The 26,053-nt window shown below is 45.5% G+C and overlaps 1 protein-coding gene across 1 annotated transcript in view; it reads right to left on the minus strand.

Moving 5' to 3' along the window:
* CD96 (CD96 molecule) overlaps positions 1 to 22,712 on the minus strand; it is a 28,110-nt gene extending 5,398 nt beyond the window's left edge. The window contains exons 1-9 of the mRNA XM_009700649.1: positions 22,529 to 22,712; positions 19,118 to 19,543; positions 15,801 to 15,910; positions 14,072 to 14,294; positions 10,792 to 10,847; positions 8,597 to 8,687; positions 8,060 to 8,236; positions 4,519 to 4,563; positions 3,539 to 3,611 (exon numbers count right to left, since the gene is read on the minus strand). Coding sequence (XP_009698951.1) covers positions 3,539 to 3,611; positions 4,519 to 4,563; positions 8,060 to 8,236; positions 8,597 to 8,687; positions 10,792 to 10,847; positions 14,072 to 14,294; positions 15,801 to 15,910; positions 19,118 to 19,543; positions 22,529 to 22,712 — 1,385 coding nt within the window. The remainder of the gene's footprint in view (positions 1 to 3,538; positions 3,612 to 4,518; positions 4,564 to 8,059; positions 8,237 to 8,596; positions 8,688 to 10,791; positions 10,848 to 14,071; positions 14,295 to 15,800; positions 15,911 to 19,117; positions 19,544 to 22,528) is intronic.
* Positions 22,713 to 26,053: the final 3,341 nt, after the last annotated feature.

Genomic DNA, 26,053 nt, shown 5'->3' on the forward strand with positions numbered 1-26,053 from the left:
AAATTCCTGTAGAGGACCATATCACTGGTTTTTCATTTTTCCCCTCTTTCTTCCCAGTTTCCTGACTAATGAGGTCAAACAGTTGTCACCTACTACTTGAGATGCTGTCTTCCTTCAGACAGGCACCACACAACTCTGCGTCTGGTTTGAAAGTCTTATCATCACAAGCTAGAAACTCAAGAGGCATCTGGTGAGATGAATGAATAAACTTTGAGAAAACACATGGGGCATTTAAGCATGCATTTTTGGATTTCAGCTGAGTTTCAGCTGAAACGCAGTAGTTCTGACTGCACTGGCTTTTTTCAACCTGAAGCCAGTGGAGCGATGAACAAACATATATAAATCAGAATTTAGACAGAGTTTCATCGGCTCCAATGAGACAAAACTGTTTTCCCAGCCAGTAAAGAGAAGTTTTGAAGACGTTAGTGTACAGAAGTCACACTTGCAATGCCTGGTGCCAAATGCCAACTTATTTAACATTTTCTTTTAGTCTTTTTTTGAAGTGTGAAGTATTCTAAAGCTCAACTAGCTATTTATCTGATCTTCAAACACAGACAGGTGGTGGTTAGCCAGTAGACCTCTATTTTCCCAAAAGGGCTATTTCACATTTACTAAAAAGAGTCCATCTTTCCTTACACCTGTCACATTTTTTTTTAAAAATATCATTAAGCCATCGGAACAAACCTGAGAAGGTGAAACGCAGCTGTAACCCAGCACTCAAAGCCTGAGCATCTCTGGGCTCAGACATGGAGCTGCAGTTTTAACAGCCTTGGTTTTGTCTCCCCTCCTCCTTCTCCTGCCTGTATCTGTGCATTCTTCCCTTGTATCAATTCCCAGCTGTCTCTTGGATTTTTGTTAAAAACTTGCAAAATACTAGGAATTGAACCAAACCCCTTTTTACAATGACAGGCTTGGACTTGGTGTCCTGACTTGGCTGCAGCCCAAAGGATCTGCTCAAGAAGCTGATGGTGGCACCAGTATGGGAACAAGCGGCGAGCCAGAGAGGAGAAGCACCAACCCACGGTCGGCACACCACGACTGCCAACCGTCAGGGGCATTGGTTAAAAGTCAGTTGTTCCCTGAGCTATTTACTGAAAAGAAATGGCTCAGCTCCCGCTTACGTTATAACTTTGACCTCGTACCTCCTCAACCAATGAAGATGTATAATCCAGCGAGAAGAATCCTTTCCGTTCACATTGTATATTTATAGCCTTTGTCATGAAATTGTTGAGACAGAAGGGTCTTTGGTCTGCTTGGACAAGTGCTTTCTGGCCCTGCTTTCAGCCAGGTTGGAGAAGTGTCTCTGCTTTGGGGATGGGGAAGGCAGCGTGAGAAGCAGCAGACTTTAATTTCAGTGCTGCTGCAATCTGTGTTCCTGCCCTGGCATATCTCCATCTAGCCTCTTCATGCCCCAGGGCTTTCCATTGAGTGATTCAGCTCCCAAACAGCACTCTGCTAGGGCAGGACAGCGTCACAGAACGGTCGGGGTTGGAAGGGACCCCTGGAGATCATCCAGTCCAACCCCCTTCCAAAGCAGGAGTACCTACAGCAGTTGCACAGGATCACATCCAGGTGGGTTTTGAATATCTCCAGAGAAGGAGACTCCTCAACCTCTCTGGGCAGCCTGTTCCAGCACTCTGCCAGCCTTAAAGTAAAGAAGTTCTTCTTCATATTAAGGTGAAACTTTCTCAGTTTCAGTTTGTGCCCGTTGCCCCTTAACTTGTCGCTGGGCACCACTGAAAAGAGTCTGGCCCCAATCTCTTAACACCTGCCCTTAAGGTATTGATAAGCATTGATGAGATCCCCTTCAGGACAGCGCCTCGTGTTTGGCGTCTTTCTCCAGTATTACCCCACACACTGCCCATCGCATTACTCCCTCACCTCTGGGTGACTACTGCTACAGCCTAATGTAGGTTGCAGGATTGAATTACACAGCTTAAGGAGGATGTTCAATGCCCCACAGGCTCGTGGAATTTAGTCAGTTGCAATCCACTTTTTTTGTTTGGGAGAACAAGGCTGCCACAAATACCAAGGGCCAAATCCACTCAGATGCTTTCTGAGTCAAAGCACCCCCTTCCAAAGCAGGAGTACCTACAGCAGTTGCACAGGATCACATCCAGGTGGGTTTTGAATATCTCCAGAGAAGGAGACTCCTCAACCTCTCTGGGCAGCCTGTTCCAGCACTCTGCCAGCCTTAAAGTAAAGAAGTTCTTCTTCATATTAAGGTGAAACTTTCTCAGTTTCAGTTTGTGCCCGTTGCCCCTTAACTTGTCGCTGGGCACCACTGAAAAGAGTCTGGCCCCAATCTCTTAACACCTGCCCTTAAGGTATTGATAAGCATTGATGAGATCCCCTTCAGGACAGCGCCTCGTGTTTGGCGTCTTTCTCCAGTATTACCCCACACACTGCCCATCGCATTACTCCCTCACCTCTGGGTGACTACTGCTACAGCCTAATGTAGGTTGCAGGATTGAATTACACAGCTTAAGGAGGATGTTCAATGCCCCACAGGCTCGTGGAATTTAGTCAGTTGCAATCCACTTTTTTTGTTTGGGAGAACAAGGCTGCCACAAATACCAAGGGCCAAATCCACTCAGATGATTTCTGAGTCAAAGCTTTGGTGATGCTATGGAGGGTAAGATGGCATTTGACCGTGACTTGCCACGTTGCCTCTTCCTCGTGCTGTCTGCGCTGCCATTTCATCTCTGAAATGGGAGCCTGTGCCATACCTGTGTTTATTCGGGCCGCGTGGCTGCGGGCACCCACCTTGCTGTCGGTGAGAGCAGCCCCAACATCCTTCTAACTGCTGCTTAAAACCAGCCACCCCTACGGGGATCAACAGCTGGGCTTCAAAATGGAAAGAGACTTTAAAGACAAAAACATCTGCAGACAGGCTTGCACCGGGAGGCCATGCACTCTGCTGGGACTGGCGGGCACGAACCCTTTATTTTGGGATCAGAAGGCAGGAGGGTCACAGCTTCGTCTGCTCTTGGTTCAGGCTGCTGCCGCGTTGTTCAGTGCGTGCCAGGCGCCAGCGCGCAGACCTCTCCCCGGGGAAGCGAGATTAAACCCTTCCAAGTGAGTTGCCCTTGATGTCACCAGCCCGGAGAAGAAATCGCTGAGTTGACTCGTTTGCCGTAATTATTTTGTTTATTGATGCTTTGTATTTGTACTCCTGTGCTCCAATGTTTGGGTTGCACTTTTTCTAGCTCTAATATCATTCTATTTTTATGTGATATTTAACTAAAGAGATAGAAAAAACAAGTATTGTAAAAATATACACCTGATGTCTATTCACTTGCTGAAATTAATGCATATATCCTGAATGGAGCATTAAAAAAGATAAAATCAAGACAGCATTTTCTCATATGTTTATTTTTGAACTGCGGACTTTCTAGAGTATAATGCCCTAGGAAAAGGTCTTCAGTGGACATTAAATTGTTTGCTACAAAAAATGCAAGACTGTGATTGCATTTATGTATCTTTCTCCTATGTTCTTGAAGCAATAGAGAAAACATTTTGGCTGAATTGATTATCTTTTGTTGTGGAAGCAGGAGCCAAGCTTGCTTGACTTGTGAAATCCAGAGAGGCCAAAGATGTCGACTGGCGCTCTAAAGACGAACAGATTACATGGTATCACATTTACTTGATAGAGTCTTCTAAAAATAATATTAATAAATCATAAAACAACCTGGATCAAAGAGCTTGCAGTAGCTGTTGGGTAAATGCAGACTCTACGGCAGGAATCCCGCTGTCGGAGTTAAGGTTAAATGCTCAAAACACATCCCACAAATTCAAGGGGCACTCGGACATGGCTGACGTTATTGATGTTGATCCCTTCCTGCGGGCTAGCTGTGTGCATTATTTATTTCTGGTTTTATACACGGGGTTGAGTTTAAGTGCTGCGGGATGGATAATGAACTCAATGGTGGTGCCCCCCTGCCTCACCAGGGCCTTGCCAGAAATGGTTCTGACAACACGTGGCAGCCGTGTAAGCCCAGGAGATCACGTACTCTCGCAGGTTTTCCTCTCAATTGCTGAAGATAGCTTTATATAGCTATCCATACGCATGGTCTGGTAAAGCAGCGTTATTTATCTTACATCATTAATGACGGGGAATGATGCGCTACTGTTGGATCAAGGAAAAGTGGTAGGTGTAACTTTTCTATCACATGCACCCCTTTGTCATAAGTGAACAAACTTAGTCATAGTTGTATAGGGGTTTTTATTCCATTTTATAGAAAGGTATAAGAATAATATGTGATATTCAATGTGCCATTTTACTTGTTGCCCTAACGCGGCAGTTTTTGCAGGATTTGTGTCAGATCTCTTCTTGGGTAACTCCATAGCTCACAAATTCCTGCTCAGCGGCACCTAGGTACCGTCAGTGCCAGAGCACACTGACCTTTCCCCGGCACACCTCTGGCTCTGTGTACATGAGATTTAAGCAATGCTCAAGCAGAGATCCTGTGTATATTGACTGAGTGATAAAAAGGGGTGGGTTTTTTTTTCCCTTACCTGAGGTGGTCATGACAGCTGATGGAAGTGGTGAGTTTCCAAGGTCTATAACAAATCAAAGCAAACACTTTTACTCAGGGTGAAAGAGGTGTTTGTTCTGCTTTAGAAAAGTCAGAGAATACATCACAACTGAAAATACATGAACAACTGGGGTTGTTCAGCCTGGAGGAGGCTGAGGGGAGACCTGATCGCCCTCTACAACTACCTGAAAGGAGGTTGTAGCGAGGTGGGGGTTGGTCTCTTCTCCCTGGTAACTAGCGATAGGACAAGAGGAAACGGTCTCAAGTTGTGCCAGGGGAGGTTCAGGTTGGACATTGGAAGAATTTCTTCACTATAAGAGTTGTTAAGCGTTGGAACGGGCTCCGCAGGGAGGTGGTGGAGTCACCATCCCTGGAGGTGTTCAAGAAACATTTAAATATGGCCTTCGAGACATGGTTTAGGGGGCATGCTGGTGTTGGGTAGAAGGTTGGACTTGATGATCCTTGAGGTGTCTTCCAACCATAACGATTCTATGATTCTATGATTTAATTTCCAAATAATCTTTCAATGCACAACTCAGCCAAATGGTCCAGAGAGAAACATGAAGCACCTGAGGTAACTGAGGTAACTGTGCTGTCAAATCCCTAGGGAAACAAAGGTTTGGGGGAAAAAGCTTTTGGAGCCCCTGGCACCTCGACTCAAAAAGCAGAAGCGAGTTCATGGTTTTATCCCATACAAACAGATGCACCTTATTAGGACGTGTGTTGAAATAACGTATATGACCCAGTGGTGGCATTTGCGTAGCTCCACCCATGAGGCACTTCAGAGACTGACAGGAAATTTCAGGGACACTTTGCACTGGAAAGTGCTCAGTAAGTCCTCAAAGAAGTGGAGAGGGAGTTGTTCCTTGTAACTAAAGGACTGTTAACCAGCCAGCCAAGCAAAGCAGACACCATCCTGCCCAAGCATCATTTACATCCCGAGCGAGAGATGTCTCTTTTTTTTTCTCCACCCAGGAGGTGAGGCAAAACCCCCCTTGAGGAGGTTGGGAGGAAGGATTACATCTCCCCGCAGGGCTCCATGAAGGAGGTGATCTATGAAAGCTCACACACTCCATTAGATAAACATATCTGGGAAGGCAGGCACAAGGTACCTCTGTCTGGTCAGGGATGTTGGGAGGGCATTGGGTGGGGAACAACCTCTGCACATAGGATCTTAGCGTAAGGAGGTAACCATCAATTCTCCAGCTGCTTTCCTTTGCAAACATTTGTACCTCCTTTGACTGTTTTGAATGTTGCTCTTCCATTTGCATTTCATCTTAGCCTCGCCTGTGCTAACATGGATTTCGTAGTAGCTGGCTGACCGAAAAGCATTCCTTACCAAAGGTGCAGGAGGTCTGAAAACCAGGGTAGCGGGGCACCTCGAGGTGTGCCCACCTCCCAGCGCGTTTCTGCAGGGCATGCGAGGCAAAGCAGGGTGGTGACCTGACGCAAGCCACAAGGGCTGCTTTGAGACATCACCTTGCGGAGGCCAGCGGAGGACAAAGTCTTCCTTCTCAGGGACCCCCAGTACCTGGGATGGCTTTTTGGTGCCCAGCAGGGTATTGACTGAACCCCCAGGGCCTACACAGCTTACACAGAAAACCACGCTTCTTTTCATGCCGTTTGTCTACGGCGTTTCTCTGACACGCTCACGTAACCCACTGCTGATGTGCAGCTGGCTCCAGTGCAGAGCAGAGCAAGCCGCTCCGAGAGAAGCATCTCCAAAGGGGCTTCAGCTGAGGTGTGGAGGGAACGATTTATCTGTCTACAATAAGCTGGTAGTAAGACAAACTTACAGGGGCAGAGCGCAGATTTACCAAATTTACACAAATTAAGAAACATCCCATCAGTTCTTTAATTAGGCAAAAGTGTTGAGAATCTTGGCTGTGTACTTAAGCAGAAGGTAGAAGCATTAGTAGGGCCGTTATTTTTAATCATCAGTTCAGTGCTGAAAGAGCTATATTCAAATGCCGGCTGAAGCATCAGAAATAACGTTAAGTGCCCCTCAAGGCTGGAGTTTAATTATGCTTGGGCTTAATTATGATAGATTACATTACCAGAATATCTATTTATTGTATTTTCTCTGAAGTCATAGCTGCAGAAAGGGGTACCTTACTACCCATCCAGAAACAAGTTTGCAAAACCATTTCTCCAACAGCTTTAGGAATTTGTAGATGCACATCTGACACAACGCAAATTATTTTGTTCTCTAATTTATCCTACCTTCTGAAGCCATGGTGGTAAAAGCTTCAGATGAGGCTTCATTAGATGTATTGTCTGTGAAGAAAAAAAAAAAAAAAGATGAAAGCAGTTCTTAAAAGTAGTTAGGTTTTTGTTATAAAGGCTGAAAATTTAGTTTAGGGTTTGTGTCATACTGTGCATTAGTATGGCACCTTCACAGAACATAGCCGAGAATTAATTTAATCCTTTCCTTTCTGTCACATCTAAATACATTAACATTTTTATACAGAGTGGATCTTTCTTAGCATTAGCATAGCCTCTAGGCAAGAATGTAGACTGCTTTAATTGACGGCTCTTCAATTTGAATATATTTCTACAAAACTGCAAATTGGATGAAATGAGTCATTTTGGAGAAAAATGATCATTTATCTCCCTTCCCTCCAAAGCTATATTTCCAGAGGAGTAAGCTCTGGCTCTTGATGCAGTCTTTCTTTGTGGAAAAACATACCAATAAGCATCTCCATGGCCACAAGTGAGCACAGCTGAGCTACAAGTAGTCACCACCATACTTGATGTACCTGTGGAGGCTACTAAGGGGCCAGCAGTTCAGTCGTATTATCTGTGCAACCAGGAGCATACACAGTAAAAAAACCAAAAACCCAGGTGTAATTATGCATTTGCACTTGGAGACATGCACAAGAGGGTGCCAAAGGAAATCAGTCTGCCCTTCTTGCCCACCTTGCATCCTCAGAAATGCTATAAACCTCTGCACCGTCGCACCTCCTGCTTTCACCTACTACTTGAGACAGTACTGTTCCACACTTCCCTAATCGTGTAGCTCATTCTTATAGTGCAGGTTATAGGGGAGTTTCTCCGCTGTCCAAAAAGGTTCAAGAGTTTTTGATTCAACCTTTTGCAGGTTTCACCAAAGATGTACAACATAGTCCTGACTCTGAGGGTTTGATTTTCCAGAGAGCTGCATTGCATATATGCAGACTTTCTGCCAGGAGGGCTCAGTGAAAAACACATGATTATAATAACTCACAGGTGCCATGTGGCTAAGCTAACCTATTTTGGGGTATGGGAAGTGCAGCAAGATACTGCCTAAACAAACAGCAAGCATCTTATGTTTGTGCAGGAGTTTCTTAGATCATTTAGAGGCTAGAGCAAAGACTTGAGCTAGAAAATCAGAAAAGAAAGTTCAAGCTGTGAGATGAACTTGTACAATAAATCTTCCATACTCCTGGTATTTCTTCAATATTTTAAATAATAGAGAATACTTGTGTTTGGTGTTCTTAACATTTTACATTTCAGATGTGTCCTATGTGTGAAAAACCTACCGAAGGAAACAGATATTTCTTCTGATGAAATATTCCATGTTTCATTCCCAAGGAAGGAAAACAGACATGCACACGAGAACGTCCTATGTGTCTGGTGAGTCCCTTGCAATATCAGTGTTGATCTCAGCTGATAGAAACCTTCACTGTCTTGCAAGTCATCCTGTTCAACAGAAATGTCTTGGGGAAAGAAAAGAAAAAAAGAAAAGCTGCAAGATCCTCTCATTATACTCTAAACTATAAATCAGAGCTGTGCAGAATATTGGTACTGAAAAGCAAGCCTACATGGCTGCAGGTTTCTTTTCTGAGATGCTGTCAGAGATTTGGCAAGAAGAGCGTGGTCACACCAAGCCATCGCTCCCATCACTGGCAATTTCAGGGGGCTATGGCCATGGCTGTTCACCAGCCGTTCCCATTGAGGAGGTCCGATACACTCCCCTTCACCCAGACAGACATGTACAGGAGCGGCTGAGCAACCATCGCTTTTCTTGGGAACCACTTCTACAACCATGCCATTGCCTGGTTGACAGGTTGCGTTACCTCCAGGATGCTCCGTCAGGCTCTCTCTGTCCACGTACCAGACGAGGTTTGGCTTGGGAAACACCTTCCTCACGACACAGCTCACGTTAGGCTACGGGACAGTAAAAGGCAGTCATTACCCTCCGGCATTTCTCACCCGACTGACGACTTCCAAACTCCCGTACAGACAGAGCTTTACTCACCGTCCTGCTCGGGAAGGAAGCTCTCGCTTCCTCTATTACAGTGTTTCTTTCCCCCCTATTTTTTCTGATTGCAAACACCTACATGGAGAATCACTGGAATCAGTAACGGGCACAGTGTGTGTTAGGAGAATGAGATTTTCCTGATTGCCATGTAAAATCCCTGATTGCCATGTAAATCCTTCTTTCGTTAGGCAGATAAAGAGACAAATCCCATGAAAAAGACTGCCTACACAATGATATGTTGAATATACAGAATTAGGGGGCATGATATGTAAGAGATTTCCAGAAGTCACAAGGAATTGCATGCTTTAGATACAGTAGCCCTGGTTGTACGCCAGTTGCTTCAAAAAAATCTGTGTTTATTCTCAATTTAATTTCTCATCAAGCACTAGATGGGAAAGACCTCAAAACCAAGGCTGGATGAAGGCTTGGGCACTAGCAGGATGGGAGGTCTCATCCTCATGCTGCTTGGATGTTCCCGATTACATTTACTTATCTTATGGCACTAAGAGAAATTGCCTTGGCCATTTAAGCAAAGAAAAAGAATAGCAAAATAAAAATCATATGTTACTCATGCAGCACAAAACTCTCTTGGTCCCACTTTCGAAGAAAGTGGTTCCCACGTTTAGTTGAAAGCAAGCTTGATGCATTGCAGCCAGAAGTCAATCATTCAGTATGAAGGCTGAAGCTACCCAGCTGAAACTCTTTCCTTGCCATGGTAAATAACCTCCGAACTCATAGTGTAATTGCTTTCCCTTCTTTTCTCATCATTATTCCCTTATTTTTCAGGCACTTCTAGTTCACAATATTTTTACAAATGCTTCCTATGAAGAAATACAAATCTGACATCCAAAGTAGATTTAAGCCCTGCAAGAAAGGGTGGAAAAGAGAAGGAAAGGAGTCAGTGTTTGTTTGGATGTGAAGAGTGGAGGCTCTTGGAAGTGTTTGTATTGCCTGGTCCCATGATAGCAGCACCCCTTGCTCTGCTGAACAGGAGAGTGCAGACAAAAGCCTGCGGTGTCCAACACCACACCTGGAAATAGGTCACCAGGAAAATTATACTGGTTTTGCAGAACCAGCTGACTCCTAGCTTGTCTGAAGCAGGTGGATATGGGTAATACAAGGTTCTGCCTGCCCACGAGTGCTTTTTCCAAGGAAAACTTTCTTAATTTGGGATGTTCATAGATCAAAAGCTTCCACCTGGACGGATGCACCAGGAAGCAAAGCGCCATAGCTAGTAGCCAAAGTGGCTTGCTAGTCAGTCATATGGGCCACAAATATGTTTTATGCCAAGTATGACCAGTGCAGTACAGCAAACCTTTAGGTTTTGCCATTACCAAGCAGGTGACAAAACAGAGGCCCCAAAACACACGTGTAAGCCCACAGCTCTAAATAGGACTTAGATCCAATTGCTCCATTAGCATTTGACTGCTCCAGCTCAGTTCTGCTTGCAGCATGACACGTCACGCCTGACACAGTCGTCACCTTTCCATCGACACAGTTGGCCACATCGTTGCCCTGAGCTCCACTCCCACAGCACCTGCTCCCTGCTGTCCCCAGCATCCCGGGTAGCAGGTGACCTTCAAAGAGGGATTTTAAGAAGTATGGAGAGGGCGGCTCGAGTCTGCAGAGTGGTAGCCGGCAGATGGGGAGGGAAAGGGAGCATCACAGCCCTCTGCAACACCATCAGCTCCTCACTGCTTCTCGATCCTGTCCTGGAGCCTTCCTTAGGGCTACCGCAAAACCAGGTTTTGCCCACACGACGGAGAAGCCCTTAGCTAGCTCTGGTTTGTACTCGCTGAAGCAGCTCACTAATGCAGGGATGGGAATCTCTCAGAAGAAAAGGCATGAACTGCTGGCATTAACTCATGGACTTGCTCATTGCCCTGTGAGCTCGGTCAGTTTGGAGGTCCCGCCTATGTCTGATTGAGCTTAGCTAGCCTGGCTCTGCTGCGTTGGCACGAGTCGACGATGGTGGCCACAAGCATTACTCTCTGCTCCAAAATTGCTCACCTTCTGCGAGGTGCCAGCTGAACCCTCCTGCAGGCTCACAGAGATCTGAGGGTAGGCTGGAAAGCAAACAGAAACGTATTAGTGAAATGGGTACCGAAGGTCACCGTAGCAGCTTCTAGTAAGACTTAACAGTCTTGTTTCATAAAAAGAGTGGAAACTAAATCCTACATCCACCCACATACCCAGCAAGATAAAAGCTTGCACAGCTCCGATTTGAGGTCAAGGAAGTGGTTTACAAGCATGTATCAGCAGCTACTACCACAAGATCTGTGATGTATTTCACTGCCTATCTAAACTACTCTTGGGTGGCCGTGCTGGAGAAATGAGCCGAAACCATCCTGTAGTGCAGAGCCCCTCTTCCCGAGCCTGCTGAAATAAACTACTCCCCAGTTGTTGGTTCCTCAGGGTATTTGCCAAAGTCATCTACAAAAGCTTTAGCCACCCCCAAAAACGTTGATTGATTTTGAGTACCAGCTATCCAGACGCCGTCCCCTGGGCCGACGCGTGACAGTGTCACACCACAGATGCTTCCTGCCTTGCCAGGAAGCCCAGACCTCACCTTCACATCAGAGCAGTGGCTTTCTGATGAACCCATCCAAAAGAAACACAAAAAGTGTTTTCTTTTGTTTTTTTTGTAGCATTTTGGTTCTAGGCACAGCTGACTGTATAGGTAAAAGCTATCAGGTACTGTAAGCCTCTCTAAGTTGGCATTTCTAAATTACCCATTGGGATCACTGCTTTGCAGTAATATTAAGTGACTTGTTAAGTAAGGACTGTTGAAACTGTCCTAATATATAGCAAATCTCAAAAGCCTTGGGTAAAATGTGCTTCTGGCCCTTTCTGAGCCTTAAAACTGGACTGGAAACAAGTGCAGCCCCTGGATTTCTTCAGAGATCTGTATTTCTTTCTCTTTCCAACCTAAGCCTCACTTTAATCTCTACCATTAAGATAATTTTCTTTTCTTCTTCTTTTTTCCCCTAACTCTGTTAATTGATATAGGGTCACCTCAGTTCATTACATTCCCCTCTGAGGTGAACTGCTCAAGTTTCCCTGTTGTTTTATATAGCGAATCCACCAAGGACTTTTTTTTAATTTCCATTTTTTCACCTAATATCACTGACGGATTATGCCTGGGAGTGACCTATATTTAATTATTATGGCCTTACGGTTTTCTGGACATTGGCTACTTTTTTGGGTGGAATTTCTGGTTTTGTTTTGGGTTTTTTTTGGTGGATTCTTCCTATCAGAAAATGAATGTCTTAAGATTACATCCTTGTTTCTGCCTTGCCAAAACTGCGCAGATGGTAGTGGGGCTGGCAGAAGACAACTGTACTTTTTCAGATGTAAGAAAAAAATCCTGTAAACTGAATCTCCTAATCTCAGCTAAATGTTGACTGGGAGACTGAATAACATCTAGTCTAGTGCCTGCTCTTCCTTTTGTTTTTTTGATGGGAACAGGTATGCTTTTCCACATCCGTATTGGATGCTGTCCTCTGCTTTCTCAGAAGATGTGTTTGCGGGGTAACGGTTCTGGCAGGCAGCTCTCAAGCAGGGCTCTGAATGATCCAATGGATCTTTTCCATTTAACATCTCAGCCCCCGTTAACAGTTTGACATTCATTTGTCTTGCTAGGATATTTACCAATGTTTTGGGTCTAGCAGAAATTCAATATTTAGTACAGTAGTTTCTGCTGCTGAGCTTTTACTCTTACAAAAAGGAGAAATCAATATTTGGCAAAGTTAGATGCAAAAAGACCATACATTTTCTCAGAAAGCTGTATCTGAAAGAACTCTGTTCTAGAAAAGAAATATTTTAAAGCATTTCAGTCAAAAAGTACCCTCTTAAAAAAAAGCTCTGTAGATCAAAAGTCTGTTTTAACTCAATCTATCAAGACTCTCATCTTCATTGAGAGACTTGACTGTTCCTTCCCCATCCTCTCCTGCCCAACTCTCAGACAGACTTAGGCCACCTCAAGCATCTGTGGGGAAGCATCGCTGCCGTCCCTCGGACTGGGGCTGTCTCTGCTGTGTTTAGCCCTGAAACCTTTGTCAGAGGGATCCTATACCAGGAGCTTTCCCCAGGCGACAGTACCTTCCTCTCCTCCTCCTCCTCCTCCTGCCCATGACAGCACTGTGATGCACTAGCTTTAGCTCTTAGGCTATCAGATACACAAACTGAGGTGAGAGCATCAGCAGGGACGGAGGGGAGGGAGAGGTCAAGTATGTTCGTATACTTCAACTATTGCCCAGGCAGCACTGCAGCTGTTTGACAAATGTTCATTTTTAAAAGTAAGACCCATGTCTGAATCATGCAAACACAACAGGAAATGTCAGGTCATTAACTTCTATTTTTATTTCTCTTGCATCAGTGAACAACTGACACAGGTTTTGCCTTTTTTTTTTTTTTCTTATTGCTGCTCCCTGTTGAATCTTTCTTTGCATTCAGATCATCAGCCTCGCATGGCCGTGACATCCTCGAGCCACAGGCTTCCTCGGGCAAGCAGCTACAGTTGGCAGACCCGTTGGGTAACACTCACTCATTTTGGGAGCATTAGAAATGTTTTCTAGACCCACTGCTCTATAAGCAGAAAATACAGCCTGATTTTCAGAATAATTTTTCTGATTCGATTGTACCTCAGGGGTTGTAGAGTCGCTCCTAAGCCACTACAAAGGGAACAGAGCAAGTAAAGATGGGGAAGGCTTCCAGCACAAAATGACAGCCCACACGTTTGCGGTACACAGGCCCTGCCACTCCTGACCAGTCTGAGACCCCCAGGTAAGACCTCGTTTTCAGAAGCAGAGCCTTTGGCAGCAGTTGAACATTGCATGCCTTCAAAGATGTGACTTTGGAACAATGATAGTTCCAGACTCCTCTAGCTGCTCACTAAATGTTGGCCATGATTTCCTAACCACAGGCAGCATGGTCATTCTGTAAGCAGGGCACGGAGATCCTGCTGACCCAGGTGCTTACCTGTAACCCGCGACGTAAGCTTACACATCGGGGTTAGATAGTGGCAACCTGCATGCCCGTGGTGTTGATATATGACAACAACGGATCTGCTGGTTTTGGTGCTAGAAATTGAAGGAATGGGCTCAAATTCTTCCTGAGAACTATGGGGTTGTTTACTAACGTTTTAACTCATTGCAGCTGAAAAAAATACAATGTAAATATGTATGTATAAACAAACCCAGTGTTTTTCAAAAGCTATTGCCTTCAGAACCAGACAGGAGAGTTACCTTTGCCAGTGCATGTAGGTGGGCAGTTGGCGTGAGCCCCTTACCGAATACTCTCACGGTGGTGCTGCTCTTCTGGACTCTCTCCGGGTGGAACATCACATGGCAGGAAAACACCCTGCCATCATCCCTGATTTTGGTGGGGAAAATCTTTAGAGTGTTATTCAAGCCCAGGCGGACTCTTTGCCCGTACAGAGTGCTGCCGTTGCTGTACACTGCAGGGCAGCAGGGATCCTTGGTCACAAGTTGCTCTCTCCTGCCATTTTCTCCCTGTGAAAAAAGCAACCCACACAACGTGTGAAGATCAGACCCCCCCCCCCCCACACCAACAAATATTTTTGTAGACCAGCTCTATTTCCACTATAAAAATCTTCCCTCGCACCCCTAGCATTGCGTAGTAGTAAACGAGTGTTTGCAACATCTATTTTTTTCCATATACGTTCTCGCCCAGAACTTCAAAACCAATAGCGGTCATCACTTTACCAATAAATTATGGAGTAAATAGCTGTGTCTTGGGTGTCCTGATCTCTGTAGCCTGCAGAGAGGGCAACAGAGCTACTTTCTCACCACAGCAATCTTGAAGTTATGCTGAACATGCCATACATATTAAATACAACTGAAATTCCAAGAAAATCCTTGCTCTTTTAGATTTTAAATGGCGAGAACCTGATAATAATAGCTAAAAGTCATCTCTTAATGCCTGTGTGCCAACCACCCTTAGCTATAGGTGCAGCCGGCACATCCCAGACATCCACGCCTCGGTACATGTGTAAGTATGTACAAGCTATAGTCTGAATGATGCATGGTGACCCACATATGTCATTGTGCTGACTTTTGGGCTTTATTTTTTTTCCCTTCCTCTGCTACTTTGTAGAGTGAACTAGCAACATTAAAAAGTAGTGAGGACAAGGACAGTCCCTACAAAAATTTTAAGAATTTTAATATTAAGAAAGTACTGCAAAGGGGAGATCTAAATAGACAAAAAGCTGGGACAAAAGACTAAAAAAATCTAAAGTACTTGAAAATCACCTTTAAGAAAACCCTGAACAGTTGCAGGTCCTCGGTGACAATAGGTAGAAATTAACAGGCACAGCTCAAGGACACTGCTGGTTGATACTTATCTCTACATACTGAAATTAATGCAAAAAGGTTACATTAAAACATGCGTATAAATATTTATCCAGAAAGTGAGATGCGGTACAAAAATATAACGAGCTTCACATCTCACAGCAAATTGCTTAAAAGCAGTTTTTATGTGGTTAGCTAGATAACTGGGTTTGCATGTCTTCGGCATGCATCTGACACAGAGGTTAACAAAACCAAAAACATTACAGTCAGCCCCCCCGCTTTTTTTTTTTTCATTCCTGTTTCAAAGCAGCCTGATATCTCACCACCTGACACAGTAACCATGTATTTTTCAGAGATACTAAAGCTTCACTGCGGCAAAAACCCCTGAGAAATCCAACGCAAGGACTATTTTAGTTCTGTTACATTTGCTAAGTTTTCACTTTCCACAGACGTGCCCTATGTGTACTGCTGAAAAGTTAAAAGCAATTAAGATGCAGTTTTCCCTCTTTATTTCTTTAACAGCCATTGCTTGTGGTGTCTACATTGCAAAATGAAGTTTATACTTTTTATTATCGCAGTCCAATGCTACCGGTACCTCTTGTTTAGCGGATTCTGCAGGACACCGTGAAGTCTAACATTTCTGTTTCAATCTGCAAATATACCCTGTAGTTCCTTCTGAACTGTATACCTGAGATGAAAAATACTTACCACTAGCCATTTCAAAGGATAATTGGACAAATTTTCTGAGGTCGTGTCCTGAAGGCATGGAATTTCTAAAGTCTGGTTTAACTGCACTTCCTTCACGTAGTGCTGCTCCTCTTTTATCATTGCAACAACAACAACAAAAAAGCCCAAGAAGGAAAATCAGAAACATGATGTTCACCATGCTTTAAAAACCAATGCTGATTAGTCTTCTGTTCAAGGAAGAGGCACTTTTTTAATTAGAAAGGAACTAGAATTTCCAACCGTTACTCATACGCACATTTGTTAAGTGAAAGCCCTGCATCCGATTCTAGCTGCAGTTTCATGACTCTAATTCATGGCTTTACCTGAATTTTTTGGCAATTCATAAAAACCTTCGCTTAACTGCAGGATCAAGATGTCTCCTGTTGGAGCTAAGAATAATTTGAAGCTTCATTTTTTTCTCTTACAATTTTTTTTTCTGCGGCAATAAACCTTCACATCAATTTTGTGCACCTGTATTTTGTTTCCTCTGAAGATATCCACAGACCTTCTTTTCACCAAGCAAGGTGTTCAGCATGTCAGGCACGTTAAGATTAACCCCATTTTTCAGCATAAACACTCCTTTTGTTATTCTCCAACCTGCCCACTACCAGAAGCAGCGAACTTGTCACTCTTAAGTTTTAAAGAAGCATTTCAGCATCTCCCACCCTACCCTTTCCCAGTCCGGGGCTCCAGCCCACCTGTGGAAGGGCAGAGCGCTGGACCAAAGAGAGCACAGCTGTAGGACAAACACTGGGTCTGCGTGTGCCTGTGTGCGTTTAAACAGGAAAAGCAGCGGTGATGGCCAAGAGATGCTACGAGTGCCTTGGGGAGCACTGATGTCTCTGACCCTCAGCCCAGTGGTATCGCCGGGCAGTTTGCCATGCCGTGCCAGCCTGCCTAGACCTGCCTTCCCTCCGCCCTTTACGTGGGCACCGGCACACACCGTGGGGAAACCCTTCAACTTTGCTCCCCTGGTACCTCTGCCTTGCATGTTGAGATAGAACATATCTATATCTATATCTATATCTATATATTTAATTTTGAGGGCAGAGAGAATATCTAGCAGTCCCAGACTGTTACGTTATTTGGCTGTGTGGACTTTCTGGTGATCGTAACCTCCTTTCTGTCTGGCACCCGAGCACGGGGTGACAGTGCCAGCAGGCAGCCTGTGCCACAGAGACACGGAGACGGGCAGTGCCTGGTGGTGCCTGAGATACCCGACGGCAGAGGCAGCTTGTCTCCGCTCTCTATCAGAGCAAAGCCAGCGCTGCGGGACACAGGGTGCATAAGCCCTAAAGGGGCTGGGTAGTGTGGGAAGGATAAAGAAAAGGCAAAGGAAGAAAATCTATAGCTTCCCCAGGAAGAAAACTGCACAGGAGACTTTACTGGGACAAGCTCCCATGCCAAAGTGCCATGTAGCGTATATGAAGTACAAAGATGAGGAGTTGCCCCAGGAGTTCAGTTTGCAAAGAGCCTCTGCCTGTCCTCACAGCCACGTGTCCCAGCTGCTTATTTTCCCCCCTTTCTTTGATTCCCAGCTCCATTAATAACCTGTTGGCTAAAGTCCTCCATGTTTGCCAGTCCTACGTAAGCCTGCTGCTCTGTGGGTTTTTTGTGGTATCTTCAAATTGAATTCATCTGAATTCACTTCACTTTGATGTAGTTGGGAGCTGTACCTCCCTAATGACTGGCACCCCTCTCCATCCAACTCATAGGCTGGATTAAGGTCTTTTTGCCTTCTTTTGAGTGGAAGTGGTTAATTGCAAAAGATCTGATGAATATAGAAATCTGCAAGAGGTATGTTGCAAACTGAATTTTGTAGTTCTCTCTAGCAAGCAGTTATCAATAGCGCAGCTTGCTACATCATGCAGTTACCGAAAAACACCACTATGATGCCGAGAGGAACAAGAACCACCCACGTTTAACACGTAGACAGCAATAGTGGCATTGAACATGCCAGGATCAACCAAGGGCACCGGCAAGACAGAAGAAGCAATGCCTGGTTAGCACTATTACTGTATTAAGGAAGAGACAGAGAAAAAACGTGTGAAGAACAGAAGCACGGGAAGGTTTCACACTGTTACCAGCGCTGTTTGTACCTGACTGCTCTCCATTTGATCCAGCCCCTCTGCCCTGTGAAGCCCAGGAAAATCCCCAAAGGGGAGCAGACCGCAGCCCACCCATGTACAGCGGGTAAAGTGACAGGGTAAAAAAGATGGGTTGTGCAGAGATGCCAGCTCTAATTTTGCCTTTGTAAGTTCATCAGGGCAGGAGGGTGCTGCTGGGTTACCCCTGAGGTGTGCCTCGGGGATGAAAGCACCAAAATGCTTGGAGCCATTGGCATACAGGGGCCATCAGGGAGCAAGGAAGCAGCTTGGGGGCTTGCAGAGGACCTCCTCCTGCTGCAGGAGCTGTGTGATCCAGCATGGGTCCCTCCTGCCACCAGCCTGGCCACACAAGGCAGGCCAAAGGGGCAGTGGGAGCATTTCTGCCCTCTGCTACCCCCAACATCACCCGCCCCCACCCTGCTCCTAACCCTTCCACCTCTGCTGCAGCTACGACCCTCGGCACGAGCAGGGCGAGAGAGTTGGCCTTGCAGCTCTGAGCTGAAACTGTGCCAGGTTTGTTGCATTTACTTTAATCCTTCTTGGCTTGTTAACAGAAACAGGGTCAGGGAGAGGTTTCTGGGGTCATCAAATCCAATCCCCCACGTGCACGACAAGAAGCTTGCCCAACATCCCTGCCCAGCTCCATCTTCACGGCGGTTTGGACTTTTGCCCTCACTGCTGGCATTAAACAGCTGTTCCCAAAGTTTCTGCACTAACGGTCGCCACTGCTGTTTAATTTGTAGTCAGATCCACTCACGTCCTATTTAAACTCATTTGTTCCTTTGCTATGATAATTTAAATATCCTCCCTGGAGTTCACACTCTCCCCTGAGGCTTCCTTACCAAGCCATGCTGCTTTTGGCTGACAGAAGCAGCCAAGTCTCTGTTTCTGCAATTGTCCTAAGCAATCCCACTCTTTGCTCCAGTTTGTTTTTGGTGGTGGGGACACACATCCCTCCATTGCGCTAACACCCAGCACACCCTGCAGATGCCAGCCCTCAGCCCCAACCACACAAGGGTGTTCTCTCTTTCTGGTACCAGCAGCACAGCATGGTTTGGAGATCCAGCATCAGTTGCAAACCCCAAACAAGTCACCATCGCCGACCAAGAGATGTTCATCTATCCCCTTATTCCCCCCCTACCCCCTGCACTCCTGTTACGAAAAAACAACCTCTCATTTGTAATCACTTACCTTCTGCCTTGACAATAAGTTGGATTTTTGCAGCCTTTGTCCCATATGGGTAAGTAGCAAAACTGCACTCGTACTGCCCGCTAAGGGAGACGGTAACGTTTTTCAGATGCAGAGCCAACCGACTGCATTCAGATGTGGTGTTCGGATCAGGGGAACACAAAGCCTCCGGAACATCCCAGCTGCAGCACTTTCTTGTGCTGAAGGACACCGAAAAGTTGTAAGAAGCTTCAGGAAAGGTGAAGTAATGGGTGCCAAAAACGGGGTGATAAACAGCTATTCTGGTGAGCTGGGTGTCATCAGTCTTGGACCACTGTGTCTGTATTATGTAGGTGGTGGGTGGTTTTGGGAAGCTGCACGCCAGGGTCACGTCAGTACCTGGCAAAGCATGGACCACTTCTCTTTGTGTAATGACGTCTTCAGGTTGGCCTTAAAAACAAACGGGACCATTTTCAGTGCAAGGAATGTTTAAATAAAGCTTTTTCCTAAGCCATCTTTGATGTGATTTGGTGCCTTAGCCACAGACAACTATGAAGACCCTACAACGGTAACAACAGCTAGGAGCTTTACAGCAGGTCTCCACCAGTACAGACTGCGGAGAGAGAACTGGGAGAGCAAATGCACACTTGTCTGGAAGAGGGCGAGGAGCTCCCGTCGTGCTCACGGGAGAGAAATGGGAGCTCGGAGGGCCTCTGTGCAAATGGAAAGCTTTCAAGTGATATAAATAAAGCAGAAGCTAGGCCCAGTTATTCCCCAGCAATTTTTGCAAGAACAAATGAGTTATCCCCGCTGGCTAACTCTGCCCTGCACTGTTCCCCCTGCCCGTTGCCATTGCCTTCGCTGCTTCGACAGAGAGAGCTGTTCTTTTACCTCCATGTTATTAAACAGCTCCTGCGTGGCCTAAACGAGCGCCCATTTCAGTGTCACCGCGATCTGCCCCGGTATGTATGGTTTCTTCCTCAATTAATTTCCTAAAGCATGTTGGCAGTCCTTAGTGTGCCATATAAAGGAGTAATGGGTCAGTGAAATGAAGGGGCTTTCAACAGGAGTCTCTACTACTTGGTTTTGCTGCTGCTGTAGTAAAATTGATTTCTTTCTCCTTCTCCCTGCTATGAACAAGAGGCTCCAAACCCCTATAAGCAGGACACTGACAAACTCAAGGAGATGAAGAATTTACAGATGGGGGAGTCCAATACACCCACAGAGCCATACGCAAAAAAGGTACTTTTTCAAAGTCGCATGCAGGTCCCTAGAAAAAGTGAGGTTGTGCAGATATTCCTAGGTATGGACTTGTCACCCCCCATCTCCATTGGATTGTATCCTCCCTGCGTATCAAAACATCACTCTAAATTTGCTTTGGGAACTCACCCCATAGACCCCCCAGCCATAACTCTACCTCCCCATGGCAGCAAGCGCACGCTGCTCACCTTCTTGAAAAAAGCAGGTGCCAATTTCTTTGCTTTGACATCTACTCTGCCAGGTGGTACAGGGCTGCGGGCTGCCTGAGCCGAGGGATGCCCTGCCAGGGACCACGCAACCTCGCCAGTGCGCCCCATGCTCTGCCAGACCAGCCGAGAACGAGACAGGGACCCGGCGTACCCACAGCTACAGTTTGGCAGGGAAGAAGAAGAAAGGCAGAGCCCCACATCCCCACAGAGCTGGCTGAGATGCGCTACCTAACTGCTGAAGTGTGACATGAACACATAGAGATTACGTGCACGGAGAACAAAGCTACTGAATGGCCATGGCTGGCATTAATCTCCATTTTTCATTGCTATGCATGCTCTGTTCATCTTTTAATTGACTTCCAAGAGTTGGGATGACACAAGAGGGTAAATAGAAATAAGCTTGAGTGACAAGTGCTATGAGAAAAATTACTGAAAACTATTTTTGTCAGTCCAAGGAGCTTGTTACAGCAAATGCTCACTGATTTCACTGCAAGTTTTGCATCAGTCAAAGTGAAGGAAAAAGCGATTAACAATCTTGCGATCAGACTAGCAGGCAAGAGACACCTTGCAAGTTCTCTCTTGTATTCATCCTGATGCTGTATTAGGTCAAAGGATCATGTAAAGAATGCCTACTAAGAATTAATTGAATATTTTATATTAAGATGAAAAATTTACGTATGTAGAAACAACATTTTAATTTGTGTTGTTTGTTAGCCTAGCACTTTAGGTTATTTTAACAGAAACCCTTCCATACAAAACTGTTCTTAACTTTTCGTTAGCATCTCAATATAATCGGTCTCATTTTATGCCAACTTTATTTTTCCAAATCAAATGCTGTCCGTTAACCCATACTTGTGCTGCATTTGAAATTTAATAGAGTAACTCTCAGATATTTAGATGTCTGATCTCTGCAAAGGGCATGGTGGTGTCCACTTTCACCTGTGAGTGACTTCAGTGAGGATTTCATCCTCAGGGGAAAAAAAAAAAAAAACAAACCACAAACAACCAACCTCAACAGTCCTGTTTTTCCCTAAATAATACTGCTTTCCTGCATGTGCATGTCTTGAGGCTTCTAGTCCTTTCTTTGCATTTGCGAACTTTTATTTTCTGTGAATACACATATGAAATATTTTCCTTTCTTTTAAAACCTCGTTTGCCTCCGTAATGTAGAAAATAGGAATGGCCTGTGCCACCTTTTGAGATGCATCTTACCATGCCAGTCAAATACATAAACTTTTTCCTTTCTTAACTGGAAAAACACATGTCCTACAAAATTCTCCTTCTTAGCTGGTAATAAGTACTCCTGCGTTCAGCACGATCAGCCTGTTGGGGGGGTGGGGGGGGTTGTGAGCATCGGGCTTTTTCTTGGTTTTCCTCAGATCATTTTTAGTTTAAACTCCCTCTGATGGGGATGCAGTTCTCCTTACTCCATTTTTCTGAAAGTTTTACTCCCAGTAACAAACTTGTTTCTTAACCCTTTGACACAGCAGGCAGGGCTGGGTGGGCAAGAGGAAAGGAAGAATCTATTTAAGGGCTTGCAGCTGTACAATTTATCCCTGCCTTTAAGCGTTTCAACTCTTCCTCTGTCTGCATTCACACACACACCTGTGTGAGACAAAGATTTATTTTTTTTTATTTGCTCTTTGAAAGCAGTTTTTCCTTTTTGTCTGTCGGAGACAAGCACATGTCACCCAAAATACAAGTGAGGTCATCTCACTGTTTATTCTGGTGAAAACAGGTTAGGCGTTTTGACTAAACTAACCTGCTAGTCAGCACACGCCGTTCACTCTTTACTAGCTGCACATTATAACCAGGGTTATTAGAAAGTTGTCAGGAAACAGAAAATCATCCCCAGTAGTTCCAGCTTAGCGCAGTGAGACTCACTAAGCCCAGCCTACACGTGCCACCCTGCCCCTCGCCACCCTCCATCACAAGCCGAGTCAAGGCGTCCCGCTGACATGCTTACCTGCCACGCTGGGCACCGAGAGCAAACAAAAGAGGCAGAAAAGCCACCTTTTTTCCATCTTCATTTGCCGAAGTTTTGGTAAATACGTAGCTCTCTTGGCCTGCTCCTGGCAGCGTCTCGGCAAAGGAAGTGGAAGCGGTCCGCCTTGGGCAGGCAGGCAGATGTGCATCACGGCCACGCTCATCGTTTTTGCATGACTTCAAAGAAATGCTTCATTAAATGTGAAAGCCTCAGTTTCCTGCCAGAGCAATAAAATTAGTACATTTTGTGAAACCTTGATGTTGCAAACACTACCTATGCCATAAGCCTATGTTGAAGACCTTTTGGTTTTTTCTTTGTCTTTTCAGATAAACTCAGAGTAAGCAGTTTACTGGTTTACACTCTCAAAAACATTGTCAAGTGTCTAAGTTTGAATATATGGTACATATTGTACAAAAAAGCTAACTTTCCCCCCTTCTGCTCCGTTTCCTTCACGTTAGTCTAAAATAGCTCAAATATGGTATTTCCAGACTCTCTACACTCACCACCTCTTAAAAAAAAAAAAAAAAAAAACCAAAAAAACAGAAACCCAAACCAGCAAAATAACAAAACCAATCCCTTTAAATTAAAAGATTGAATTGAGAGTTTTTCAGATTCACTTTTTTTTTCCCTTGACAAGGAGACCCGTAATTATTTTCTGCAGGATGAAGAATTACAGCATCACATGTGACAACCTCCATTGGTGTGGTTAACCCCCGTACCTCACTCCGTTCAGCTGGCAGCTTCAGTGGTGGCAGTCCCCTCAGGCAGAAGCATGTGGTTCCTGCCAGTCCTATGACCTGTCTTTATTGCAGGTCACCTCTAAATCCTCCCGAACTATCCCCAAAGCACACTGCATTTCCATGAGCTAGGCATACACCTGCCAGCAAAGCATCTCATTTCAGGCAAGTCTCATGCAAATTGGACCTGCTCTTGGCAGCTTTTCAGAAAGAAATAGATTTGAGTTCTCGCTCATCACACTTGTTTCCTCAAAACCAAAAAAGCGAGGCAGGACACCTCACGTACACAATGGCAAAGCCTATGGAAACTGCCAGTCATCACCTGCAATTTTCTTCCTGACTGTTTTCTGTTTCCTCCCCGACTGTCTACCTTTGCTGGGCATCGAGCTCCCCATAGCTCCAGCACACAAGGCACAGAGTTCAAGGTTAAAAAGAAAGACCTCTCTGGTCATTTCCCTATTTTATGCACTAGCAGACGCAAACAACATCTATACCACTTCTCTAATTTGTGCATCTGCACCCTTTTGATAGCATGTTTAAGCAGGCTGAGGTTTCCAGCTGGAACAGCTATCAGTGCTGGCCAGGCTACGGTCAGGCCTCCAGACACGTCTTGGAGGGGAAATGTTGCTGCACGGGTCCTTTTTGGTTTGCATTGCTCTCTGACCTGAGGAAACGCACTAAAAGCAGCACAAAATGCACTGGATGCCCGAATTACTGCTAAGGGAATTCTATCTGGGGGAATGAAATCTCTGCTTGTCACTCGGGGCCGGGCAGAGAAAGATCTGTCTTGGAGGATCAAGAAGTCCTAAAGTTGAGGATGAGCAGAATATTCAAGCCATTGTAATTGACAGCCACAGAAAGGAGTAAAAATATTAAAGATATATACTCTGGTTTCCAGTTCAGAGCAGAGATCGCAAAGAACCCAAAGATTATCTGCAGATACTAGAGTTTGAGAGAACTGGACTTTAGAATTTGGGCTTTCATTAATAAGCATGGTTACCTTAGCTTCTCCTGCTGATCAGTTCATGCAAGCTTTGTACCATGAGAGAATGTATTTTGTGTAACATGGGGGGCAAAAAAGTCTCAAATGACCCTTTTCATTGATCAGAAACATACAATTTGACAAGACAGCCCAAGTACTGTGTGGTGTATCAATAGCCACAGAAGTCCCCGAGCAGCTTGTCCGAGTTACTAGATGTCTTGCCCTTAGAATTTGGTGTGTCCCCCCCAACCCTAAAATAACATCATAAAGATACACTGCTGCCACGTTGTGTTGTGTTGGCTGAATGCAGCCACCCAGCACCGTTGCTGTGCTTAGCGATGGAAGACAGACAAGGAAGAAACCTCCCAGCTCGATGCATTTTTATTCGCTTCAGAGCTGTATTTTGCCCCAATTCATACCTTAAGTCCAAAGTCTGAAATAGTCATTCACCCCACTGCTGACGTGGATGCGCGTGAACAGCTAAGCCCTGCGTATGACATCAAAACCCACTTCTGAGACACGCCACTTATCTCAGCCTCCTGGCAAGGATCTGCCTTTTCCCTGGAGCTGGACATGAGGTCTCGCTCACAGCAACACAAATTATTATGAGAGGTTCCTCCCCCTCCACCCTTTTCCTCAAAAGTTACTCACGGGCAGCTTGGTAGGTGCCACGGTGGGATGTTACGCACCAGGTTACGGATGGTGCGGAGGAGAGGAGGTACTGAAACATGCCCAGGGGCACCGGACCTCATTGGTAGCTGGAGGGAGGACATATCCGTAATCGGCTTTTCCTTGGTGGGACGGCTGCAAGGATGTTTGTCTCAGAGGTGGGATGCGCAGGTTTTTCCATCACGCTACACCTGCTTTTCCGGAGAGACGCAGAGAAACCGCCGCAAGGCTGGGAGGTTTTAAAGGAAAAGAAGCTATGCCCAGGCAAGTGACACATGTTATTGAGGGATATGTGAACCACAGCCTTTTCTTTTGGGTTGGACAAGCAGTTGGCCTGGCTAGTCCTCCCCTGCGTCCCAGGTGGTGCCAATGCTGGCAGGAACCGATGGGCCCTGAGCATCGCCCAGGATGCGGCCCCGACAGTGCACCGCAGCGCGGGGCTCTGCCCGCTCCTCAGGGACATCTCGGCAGCCTCACCTGATGTTCAGGTTTTGTCCCCTTGGGTGGGAGTGGGGGGTGGCAGTAGGGGATCCTCTAATTATTTTCTGCAGATCCGTTCACCAACAGAGGAGGCATTTCGAACGCCACAAATGACTCTTTCCGTGGCAATTGCCTCTATTGTGCATCATGCTTACAAAACCCTCGACCGCAATACAATTCTTCTGCCTCTATTACAGTAAGCCGCACCTAAGGAAGAGGCAGAGCTGCAGTCAGTCCCACAGAAAAAGAAATCTTGAACTCCAGAGACAAATTCAATTATTCACAAAGAGAGCCTTTTCAGAAATGCTAGTGCGCGAGCTCTTCCTGCCAGAGGCGAGGATGGTTACCCTTGCAGCCCGGTGTCCTCTAAACATTGCTTAAAGAAAACGCTGCTCCCCAGTGAAAAAGAGACGGAGACTTTGAAGCAGGAATTTCATTAAAGAGTAAACTAACCTTTCAGGTTCACTTGGCACAGAAACTCACACTTCGTCATTGTATTTTGGTTTCAAACTTCTTTGAAAACCATAGTAATGACTCCGTAGCTGGCAGACAACTGTGGCCAGGGCAACCCACGGAGGGGTGGGCGAGTGGGTGGTAGGGGCCAGGAGAGCAGCACGGCAGGGGAGAGGGCACTGA

The sequence above is a fragment of the Cariama cristata genome, unplaced genomic scaffold (assembly GCF_000690535.1).
Source record: "Cariama cristata isolate BGI_N322 unplaced genomic scaffold, ASM69053v1 scaffold1515, whole genome shotgun sequence".
NCBI classification, from domain to species: Eukaryota; Metazoa; Chordata; class Aves; order Cariamiformes; family Cariamidae; genus Cariama; species Cariama cristata.